This window comes from Vicia villosa, linkage group LG4 (assembly GCF_029867415.1).
Source record: "Vicia villosa cultivar HV-30 ecotype Madison, WI linkage group LG4, Vvil1.0, whole genome shotgun sequence".
In the NCBI taxonomy this organism is placed as follows: domain Eukaryota; kingdom Viridiplantae; phylum Streptophyta; class Magnoliopsida; order Fabales; family Fabaceae; genus Vicia; species Vicia villosa.
This window is the reverse complement of record NC_081183.1, coordinates 176,410,547-176,421,509: the sequence shown is the minus strand read 5'-3', so window position 1 is coordinate 176,421,509 and position 10,963 is coordinate 176,410,547. Positions and strand designations below refer to the sequence as shown.

At 29.2% G+C, this 10,963-nt stretch overlaps 2 protein-coding genes and 1 long non-coding RNA gene across 3 annotated transcripts; all 3 read left to right on the top strand.

Annotated features, from left to right (window-relative positions):
- Positions 1 to 243: 243 nt before the first annotated feature.
- Positions 244 to 1,534, top strand: LOC131596077 (uncharacterized). The gene is made up of 3 exons (XR_009282151.1): positions 244 to 420; positions 662 to 1,033; positions 1,118 to 1,534. It is a non-coding gene; the product is annotated as an uncharacterized LOC131596077 (long non-coding RNA).
- A 19-nt stretch (positions 1,535 to 1,553) lies between these two features.
- On the top strand, positions 1,554 to 3,015 carry LOC131598374 (probable glycosyltransferase At5g03795). The gene is made up of 2 exons (XM_058870986.1): positions 1,554 to 1,682; positions 2,353 to 3,015. Exons 1-2 carry the CDS (start codon positions 1,554 to 1,556, stop codon positions 3,013 to 3,015), a joined length of 792 nt encoding a protein of 263 aa, XP_058726969.1.
- Positions 3,016 to 9,089: 6,074 nt separating this feature from the next.
- LOC131600391 (uncharacterized) lies at positions 9,090 to 10,576 on the top strand. The gene is made up of 4 exons (XM_058872556.1): positions 9,090 to 9,267; positions 9,618 to 9,734; positions 9,858 to 9,928; positions 10,040 to 10,576. The coding sequence occupies exons 1-4, from the start codon at positions 9,169 to 9,171 to the stop codon at positions 10,257 to 10,259; spliced, it is 507 nt and encodes a 168-aa protein (XP_058728539.1). The 5' UTR covers positions 9,090 to 9,168; the 3' UTR covers positions 10,260 to 10,576.
- Positions 10,577 to 10,963: the final 387 nt, after the last annotated feature.

Here is a 10,963-nt window from a genome sequence, read left to right as displayed (position 1 = left end):
GGTACGACCCATCATATCAAAAATCTAAATCACCGCATCTGAGCTCTATACCATCTATGCATCACCTATCTCCAGTTGTCGAGCCGAACATATTTGATTCTATACTGCCAGTCAGCACCTCTTAATTTATGTTCACGTTGTTGAAAATTCTAAACACTAGTAACACCGTTGAATGAACTTCCAATTTTGGAATTAGTGCCAAATTTCATAAACGTTACACACTTAACTCCGTTTCTTATTTTTATTTTTATTTTCAATATTAAACAATTCTATAAGCTACTTAAGTTTGTGTTTGGTTCTGAAACTCTGCATGCAAAAGAAAAAGAACAAATCTTTAAACCTCTTGTTTATGAACTTCAAGTTAACTCTTCTTTGGAATCTTTTCTGCTTTTGTGTATCACACAAGGTGCTTATTCTAAGGTGCTTCTATGTTCTTTTTTCTCCTTTCTGCTTTTTTATTTCTTATCCTTTTGTTGGTTCGTTTTTTTCTTGATTGTTTTATTTGGTTTTGCGTGTAAATGGTTTGTCATTAAAGTTGAGTCTTTCATGTGGAATGTCACTTATAGGAAAATAGTTTACTGTTTGGTTTATTACAAGTCAAAATTTGGTGAATCTTTGTTGTGTTTATGAGTTTCTTTCATCTTCTTGTTTTTTTGTACAGTGCTAATTCTTGTCAATTGATGATGGTTGAAGAATTTTAAGCAAAATGGGTGAAGAATTTAAACCAGAATGGCCAAATTTGATGAATCTGCAACAAATGTGAGTCAAAATATAACAACTGCCGCGTTATCAAATGATGATAACATGTTACAATCTCAGATGCATAATGTAACTAATTCTATAAAGAAAGAGAGTTTTAGGCCATCACCACGAGAAGCAAAAGTTCTGGTGAGTCCAAATATACAAAGCAAAAGTTCTTCTATCAGCAATGTGCCTAAGGAGAAACAAGTTTCATAAACCTATTTCAGAAGTCACAACAGTTTCTGAAATGAACAAGTTGTTGATTCAAAGTCACACGTCGTATCGATCAATGGTATGTGACATAGGATTTGACAATTCAATTTTGGCTTTCTAATGTTCAAATGTTCTAAGCTTATGTTTTTTTTTTGTGTTTTAGAAACCAAGGTGGTTTTCAAATGTTGATCAAGAGTTAGTTCAGGCAAGATCAGAGATTGAAAATGCACCAATTGTAAAGAATGATCCAGAACTTTATGGTCCAATTTATCATAATGTTTCCATGTTCAAGAGTTATTACCGTAAATTTTAGTTTTTTCCTTCCAAACAATGTCCGTCACGATTTGGAATTTAGAACTAATGTTCCTAAGATTTCACAAATACGAATATGTTATAACAATCTCAGTGATTGTTTTGAATGTTTTAAAAGTCGAACCAGACATCAAACCGGCGAAACCTCAGGATCATGGTTCAATCGCCTTAACAAAGAAATAAATTAGTAGTGATTACTTGAAGCATGATGCTTATTGATGTTTCTGAATCAACATTTAAGCTTCAAATTTCTATGTGACTGTTAAATTTTTAGGAGCTATGAACTAATGGAAGAGAAACTCAAAGTGTATGTATACAGAGAAGGTGCTAGACCGATACTGCATTCACCATTTCTCACAGGAATCTATGCTTCTGAAGGATGGTTCATGAAGCTGATGGAAGCTAATAAAAGATTTGTAACAAAAAATCCAAAGAAAGCTCACCTGTTTTACTTGCCTTTCAGTTCAAGGATGCTAGAGGAAACCTGATATGTAAAGGATTCACATAACCACAAGAATCTGATTCAATATCTACATGATTATGTTGACCTGATTGCGGCGAGACATTCTTTCTGGAATAGAACTGGAGGTGCTGATCATTTTCTTGTTGGTTGCCATGATTGGGTAATGACTTCTTCTCTTTGTCATTTTGTTGGAAATCTAAGGTTTTAAATTGCGATCACGGTGGCAGGCAGACCCGTCTTTGAGGCCGTGCAAGGCCGACTACCGCACAAGGTCTAAAATCTTTTATGGATGAGCCGTGGCTAAAAAGGGCCTCATAAAATTTTCTCACGAATAAAGTGTAGAAAAATAGGCTCCCTATATGTTATGCCACGGATAAACCGTGATAAACCTACTTAGGGCCTCTGGATGCAGATGCATTGCAATCCTTGACATTGTACAAAATTACGAACAAATGAGGATGCAATTGCGGCTATGATACAATGGCAGTTAAGGACGTGTCCAAAATTCTGCATTGTTGCCGCAATTGCAATTACTTTTGTGATATTGAATTTGAAACAAAAACATTGGAATTTCGTATAGATTTATTTCATTTTCTGATACAAGATTCCTGTCCACTATGCAGGCTCCATCAGAAACAAAGTTGCGTTTGGCAACCTGCATAAGGTCCCTCTGCAACGCCGATGTAAAAGAAGGATTTTTCTTCGGCAAAGACGCGTCTCTACCAGAAACATACGTCCGAAACGCTCAAAACCCAACATGGGATCTCGGCGGCAACACATTTTCAAAGAAGACAACACTAGCCTTCTTCGCAGGGAGCATGCACGGTTACGTGAGGCCGATTCTGCTAAAGCACTGGGAAAACAAAGATCCCGACATGAAAATCTTCGGAAAGTTGCCAAAATCTAAAGGAAACAGCAACCACATCCACTACATGAAGAGTAGCAAGTACTGCATTTGTGCAAGAGGGTATGAAGTAAATAGTCCACGAGTCGTGGAAGCTATTTTCTACGAATGTGTTCCGGTTATCATATCGGATAACTTTGTGCCGCCGTTTTTCGAGGTTTTGAATTGGGAATCATTTAGTGTTGTGGTTTTGGAGAAGGATATTCCGAATTTGAAAAATATACTGGTTTCGATTCCGGAAAAGAGGTATCTTAGATTGCTTATGAGGGTGAAAAAGGTGCAGAAGCTTTTTCTGTGGCACAAGAATCCTGTCAAATATGATATATTTCATATGATACTTCACTCTATTTGGTACAATAGAGTCTTCTCTGCCATTAGCTAGATAACTAGTTGGTTATATAAGGTAGGAGTAGATTGATTTTTTTTGGGTTTAAGATTATAGGTAAGGTCATTTGCTGTGTATATCTTTTGGAGGTTTGATGTAAATAGAATTTCTATATTGCCTTCCTTTGAATGCTAGTAAAGAAGTTGCATATTCAGAATCAGTTGTGTGATTGATTTGCTATGTCTGCATGGCAAGTGGTAGAACTCTCAGATATGTAACAAATATTTTGATCCGATTAGTGCTTGCAGAATTTTCAATACACCACTATTTGACTCAGTTACAACAGACTAATTGAGATTAATCAGTTAGAAGTGTTTATAAATTGTGTACTCGTGAGCATATTGATACTACTCTCCTCAGGCGATCTGGACCTTAGTATCTCATCTGGAAAATTCAAGCACCGCCAAAGGTTAAAAATATGACATGAGGGGTTGGTAGAAACTGCAACAGTCGAAGATGGTATCGAAGATTGTTTTGCATGTCTTTCTAAGTTGTCTCAACAGTCAACACATTTTATCATCTTTCTTCCTTAATCGAGTTAAAATATTTTGTTTTCATTTTTCTGACAATATCTTAAGTGGCTCGATGAACATCAATATTGATACTTTGTTGGACTACTCTTAAGCCTTTTTCAACCAGAATCAACTTTTATCCATCATACTAGCTCAGAAGTCTACACAATATACAAAATTGACACAAACTATTCAATAAATACTACTCAAGAGACTCGAGCTAAACTTTTCTCTTAAAGGAAGACATCTTAATGAACATGACTCTCCAATCTTTATCTAGAAAATTTTCCAATGTGTTATTGTATTTTTAGTTGGAATATCTTCTATGGATTCAAGTAATTCCATGCATGCTTCTACTGAATAAAGATCTGTAATTGAAATACTAGATTGATTCTTTTGAGCTTTATAGTTTATACTATTCTGACTTAGCTTTAGGTGCTTCAGTCCTTGCACTCATTAATTCAGTCCATTGGCTTAAAGCTTCTTCAAATTTATCTGTCATAGAACTTTTTGCATATCTACTCTTGGGCCTTGCCACTCACTTGAAGAGGACCTTGTCTTTCATAGCTCTTGCATATTTGTCTTTGTCAACATCAACAAAATCAAAATAAATACGAAAAGCTTTTGAAATAAAGACAACTTGAATAATACATCATGGTACTGCTCACACTTCATAGAATGTGGTATTCACAATTTTCAAAGCACACAACTATCTACCAGTTAAGGATCCAATCATTTTTATAGGCCTAGAACACATAAAACCCTTCCTCACAAATGAAATGGCCAATTCGCTACATACGACTGAAAGCAGATTCTAAAATCAATAACTGAGAACTGAACTAGAAAACTTCAATTTTTGTAGATGTAGGAAACAAAAGTTGAAGCAAAAAACCAGAATCTAGTTAGAATTCTATAACCTGCAAACGAAAAATGTTGTTAGATTTCTTGAAAGTCGATAAACTTGAAATTTGAAACCAAACTATTTATTGGCAATAGCAACCCTTGTGTTATCCATATCACTATCAATAAACAACTCTTTTTTGATACCTAAAAGCCATTATCCATCACCATCGAATCAAAGTTAAAAGTACAGTAGACTAACCCAATTGCAAATTTGTTCACTGACATGAAGCTTAATAACTCACATGGTATGATTACCTAAATGTATATTCTTAATGACAAAATATGAGTAAGAAAAGAGAAAGGATATATTGATCAACTGTTTATGACAGCTACATACATCTTAGCAGATATGAACAGAAAATAACAAAATCAATGTGAGCATTCTCCAGCATACGATGTGAAAGCTGCTCTTATATGATAGGAATGATGCACAAGCTATATACTTGAAGCACATATATAGTAGAATGTCTTGTGTCTATCAAAATAATTGTGTTCGAGTGACCGACATGTATCGGTCGGTGGCTGACATTGACGTATGTTTGTATATAATTTTTATTTTCTTAACTTGTTAAATCTATTAAACTAGTTCAGTTTGTAACTGTAGAGAAATATCTCATTATAGGAGCGTAAATTTGAACTTGTGACATTCTACTTGTTTAACGGTGAAATTTCAGTTACTAAACTATTTCACAAATAATAAATAAATAAATTGTTATTTCATTTCATAGTTCGGCAGCTAAAGAGAATACTTTGTCACATTTCAATTTATAGTTTCGTTCTATAGTTTATCAAAAGTAGTGGATGAAATTTCAGATACTAAACTATTTCACAAATAATAAATAAATTAATTGTTATTTCATTTCATACTCCAAGAGCGACAGAGAATACTTTATCACATTTTATTAAGCTACAGAGAATATTTTGTCACAAGTAGCTGCTCATCTGCAATTGATTTGAACGTAAAATGTCCTTATAGTATAGGACTTGGACATCTACAAGTGCGGATAAATATTATGGATAAATCCTTACTTAAAAAAAAGCATAAAATGTGTTTGTCATAATATTATATTTAGTTTATTTTTTATTAAAAAATTAACCATTAATTTATGATTATAAAAATAATAATAAAGTATATTTTTAATATAGATGGGAAAATAAAAAAAATATAAATAAGAAAAAATAATCATTTGATAAAATAAAAAATATCTACAATATACTTGAAAAAATAAAATACGAATTTTAATAAAAATAAAATAAATTTATAAAATAGAAAAATGAAACATAGTTGAATAATAAAGGAAAGAGAAAGAAAAGAGAAAATATTTAATTATCCATTAAAAATTATAAGTATGATATTTTATTTTATTTTTTAAAAATACAAATTGCAACATTTTTATGAAACCAAATACAATTAATAGTCATTATCAAAAAGTTACCAGAAGATTTATAAGTAGTTTTAAAATAAGTATTAAAAGTTACAATTAATAGTCATTATAAAAAAACTATTGAACATTTATATTAGTTGATAAAATTAGTATTAAAAATAATAATATTTAGTTTTTAGTTAATGTAATTTTAAAGGTGTCGTAACCCATCATAAATTGGTCTAGTGGTGATTCACGCTGTACTATGTAATAGATAAACTATTTGAAAATAAATTATGAATTTTATTAAAAATTTATAAATTTGATTAATTGATATTTTTTATTATAATTTTTATTTTATTAGTAAATTTAGAGGTTATAAAAAACGTGAAGAATATGGGAGTTGGTGTCTAATTTTTTAAATTAATGTGGATATTAAAGTTTATTAATAATTTAAAAATTTAATTAATTAGTATTATTTCGTAGAGTTTTATTTAATTAATAAATTTCAAAGTTAAAAAAACGTAAAGTATATAGAATAACTGATGTTTAGATTCTTAAATTAACGTCGGAAAGTGGAAATAGAGATAAGTTTTAAAATTATTATAGTTATTATTGAATATAATTTTTAATTAATTAATAAATTTAAAAGTTATAAAAAATATGTGTATATAGAATGATGGATATTTATGGTGTGTTTCATTGGAAGAAGATGCAGGGAGGGGAGGGGATGAGAGGGGAAGAAATATTTATAATGAAATGTGTTTGGTTCAATTTTTAGGAAGGGGAGAGAAGAAGAAGGGAGAAGAACAAAATCCCTCCAAATCATACTTTTTGCGTTCCCGAATCGGGGAAAATCATAAGGGAGAAGAGGGAATGCGACTTTTAATATTTAATAAATTAATATATTTACTAAAATATTCTCATTTTTATTTTATTATTTTCTTTGGTGTTCATGCTTTTCTTTTTTGTGATTTTTCTTTATTGTTTCTACTAATTTATTATAATTATTCTTCTTCAAATCATTTTTTATTTAAAAACAATTATAATCACTGCAATTTTTAGTTTTTAATTATAATTATAATTTTTATATTTATTTATGCTATTTTTTTCTAACTTTATTATATATATTCTATTATATATATACTTTTATATAAAATTTTAAATCATTCATTTTTTTATATTATATTACAATATATATATATAATAATAATAATTTGTTTTATTTATTTAAAAGATGTTATCGGCACATCATTTATTTTGTGTTGAGAGTTATAATATAAATAAAGTGTACTGAATTTTTTTTAACGTTATGTGGTAAGTTATGGCTTTTTAATCACTTAATATTATTAATATTATTTTTTAAAAATATTTATAAAATTTTCACCTTTAAATATCATATCATTTATATAAAATCATAAGATAAAAAAATAAATTATCAATAAAATCTCCATTCTCTCGTGAACCAAACATATTTTTAACTAAAATCTACCCCCTCCCCTCGTTTGAAACAAACACACACACACACATATATATATATAATATTAAAAAATCTCACCCGTTTTTTCCCTCCATTAAAATTTTTTCGTACCCTCTCCTCATTTGAACCAAATATACCCTTAGTTTTTAAAATTAAAATGGATATGTGGAAATGGAGAGAAATTTTAAAATTTATGGTTAAAAAACTAATTGTAAGCATCTACCATCATCAATTAAATTCGATTTTACCTTTAAGTCAAATAAAAACAAATTAAAACATAGCTCTTTTACTCAAGAGCAAAAGCAATTAGATAAGATGGTGAGAAAAATTTGTAAAGTGTTTAAACTTCTCCTCTCATGATGAATAGAGGGTAAGTATATTTCTCTCTTTTGTCGTAATAAGAAAGTGAATAAAAATACTATACATAAAATGTAAATAGTAAGCACATAGTTCATATATATTGTACTAAACCATGCAAAGTATAAGATTGGTTTAGTTAAAACACGCGGAATACAAAGAAATAAAATTGTAGTGTACTATTTTTTATTTGTTATTTAACAATTTAATTATTATTTATCAATTTGATAAATCAATTAATTATTATAAGAAGTGTCCTACTTAAAAGGAACGCTAATGCGCATACGTATTATATTTATTATTAATTTAATAACTTAATTAATTAATTAATTATTATTGTTTTTATATAAAGAAAATTTTGGCGGGAAATATTTCTAAATAAATTATAAAATTATAATTTAATATGATGATACATGGACACCTTGGTCATTTTAATTAAGATATTTTTGTGAAATATAATGAATAACTAAGAAACTAGTTTATAATTAATGTATTTATAGCGCATGAATGATAAGGTAAGTGATAGTTTTTTTTTTGACACATGGTAATTGATGGTTAAGAGAGAATAAATTAATCTTTTGAAGTTTTATTGTTTTGTAAAATTAATGGTTGGATTAAATTATAAATATAAAATAAGAAATATGTTGAATTCTTAATAAATTTTTTAATTAAAATAAAAGAAGAAAAATTAAAAAAGAGAAAATAATATAAGTTGTTTAACTTGAAGTAGTTTATAAAAAATCTAGCAAAAATTACTATAAATTTTTGATAAATAATTATTAATAAATAAACTTTTTAATTCTTAAACTATAGCTATTAATTATTAAATTGCTTGCCCAAAGAAAATTTATTTATTACTTTTTTTTACTCATTTATATTTATGATACCAACTATTAAAAAAAGTATGCATAATTATTTTGAGTAGAAATTGGAAGTGAGTGAAAACTCTTTAAAAATAAAAGAGAAATAAAAATAGGAAAGTGACCAAAACTCTTTAATAAAAAATATTGATTTCGCAAATAATGATCAAAAGTATAATTTAATCTTAAAAATAAATATGCTTTGTTTTAAAAAAAAATAATAAAATAGATATGTTTTTGACAAGCAAAATATGCTAAAACTTATAATTAAGACAATTAAAGGAACTAGAAAGGCATGTAGAAATTCAAGGAGTGGAATGAGAAATTGTCATAATTAATAACTTATTGTTTAAAATTTCTCAAGGTTTTTTTTTTTTACAAAAAATTTCTCAATGTTAAAAAAATAGATTTGTACTAAAGGACATAAATGTAATTCTAAGTCACAGTTCAATATGTGTGAAGAACATGGCAGTTAGACAAACATTAATCCGCAAATCTGAACGTTTCTTGATTCCCTTTTCAGGGAGAAATAAAAAGGAAAAAAAATGAAGCATTTGGATATAATAATCAGAAATGTTATTATAATAACCAAAAATAATTAAATGTTCAACAAATAAATTATTATATAATTGACATTAGACTGATGAAATGCTACAGAGATCAAAAACAGTGTGATGAAGCTGAAATCAAATGATCCAGATTCAAGGAAGAAAATGGCCAGCTCAAGCAAAAATCCACCTGATTCAAAGATCAAATCTGTCACAAAATCTGAGGTATCAATCACTCCTCAAAATTAAAATTTCAAATTGAAATTATTATTATCATTATTTTTTATCATGTTATTTGGTTGAATTATTCAATGGTAGATCAATTTATAGGGTTATTAATTTATTTGTTTTCTGGGATTCTTGACATTAAAGTGTAGCTATGTTGTTTTTTACATGTTGCTGTATTACATTAGGTACATAATTTTGTATATTGTTACATTAATAATATATCGCGATCTATTAGAATTCTATTGGTATTAAATTATAGTCTGCAACTCGCAAAATGAATATTGTTTATGATTCTCACATCTCATAGAAATTGCAATTGTTTGTTCATCACAATATTAATTTTGGAGGTTAAACATAAGGCGACATCGTCGTCTTCGAAATCGACCACAAAAACAACAACTACAAAAGTGAGGGAGAAGAAAGTGTATAATCTTCCTGGCCAGAAACATGATCCTCCAGAACAGGTATTGATTTGAGTATGTAACAATTAATTTTTTTCTAGAAATTATAAATCTAATGTTTCTATATATATGAAATTAATTTATACTCATCTTTGTGATTTTAATGGCTATTAATTTTTTTGACAGAAAGAACCTCTAAGGATTTTCTATGAGTCATTATCAAAACAAATACCAACTAGTGAAATGGCTGAATTTTGGTAAGTCCCTTTCCAACCTTTTCGATAAAATTCAAAATATGCGCTATTGTGATTGTAGACTGCAATTTAAAATCGTTGTGAACATTATAAATTATGCATTTTAATGTTTAGGTTAATGGAACATGGGATGCTATCTCCAGAAAGTGCCAAGAGAGCATTTGAGAAGAAGCAAAGGAAGCAAAAGGAGCTGAGGATAGGAACTCCTGTGAAAACTGAAACTTCCAATAAACAACAAGCATCTAAAAATGGAGACATAAAAGCCAAAAAAGTAATTGTTGATAATGATGAAGAAGAAGATGATTTCATAAGTTCTAAAAGAAGAAAAGGGTAGTAAGATGGAAAGTCTTACATTAGCTATGACAGTTTTTCAACATTATTTAATAGGAGAGTAGAAAAATGTGAAGACAGAAATCAAAAAGAAACTTGACCCTATTTGGATAAATTGTTGAATTAAGCACTTATAATTAGGGATGTCAACTTGCCTCCGTTAGTGGGGATCCCCGTGGGGATTCTCCGTTTGGGGCCCCAAAGACGGGGAATTTTCTCCCCACGGGGACGGGGATGGGGAACAAAGTCTCCCCGAAGGCACTTCGGGGACGGGGGTGGCGTAAATATCCCCCGCCCCGTGGAGTCCCCGCCCCGCCTAAAATAGCATAATGTACTTAATTTATGTATAATTTTAAATTATTATGTAAGTTTATTTTTCATTTCATATAATTAATCTTAAACACAAATTTAAAATATATATGTATTGTTAGTAAAAGAGTGGGATCTAAATTATTATTTCAACATTTTTTTAGTTTGAAATTTTTGTGGTCATGACACTCAATATTATAGATTAAATATTGTTAAAGCAATATATTTATCATAAAGGAATAATTTTTAAATTTTTTGTGGTTAGTTTTTAAAGCTTTTACTATTAATTTGATTTAAAATAATAAATAAAAAATCATGTTTATAGATCTCCCCATGAACCTTGGGGATCCGTGGGGACCCGCGGGGATCCGCGGGGACGGGGATGGGGGAGAAAATTCC

Excerpts from the sequence above, each read along its gene's own strand:
- LOC131598374 (XM_058870986.1), top strand. The coding sequence starts at position 1,554 with ATGGAAGAGAAACTCAAAGTGTATGTATACAGAGAAGGTGCTAGACCG. Across the intron at positions 1,683-2,352 it reads TGGAAGCTAATAAAAGATTT|GCTCCATCAGAAACAAAGTT; the intron begins GTAACAAAAAAT and ends TCCACTATGCAG.
- LOC131600391 (XM_058872556.1), top strand. The coding sequence starts at position 9,169 with ATGAAGCTGAAATCAAATGATCCAGATTCAAGGAAGAAAATGGCCAGC. Across the intron at positions 9,735-9,857 it reads AACATGATCCTCCAGAACAG|AAAGAACCTCTAAGGATTTT; the intron begins GTATTGATTTGA and ends TTTTTTTGACAG. Across the intron at positions 9,929-10,039 it reads AGTGAAATGGCTGAATTTTG|GTTAATGGAACATGGGATGC; the intron begins GTAAGTCCCTTT and ends TTTAATGTTTAG.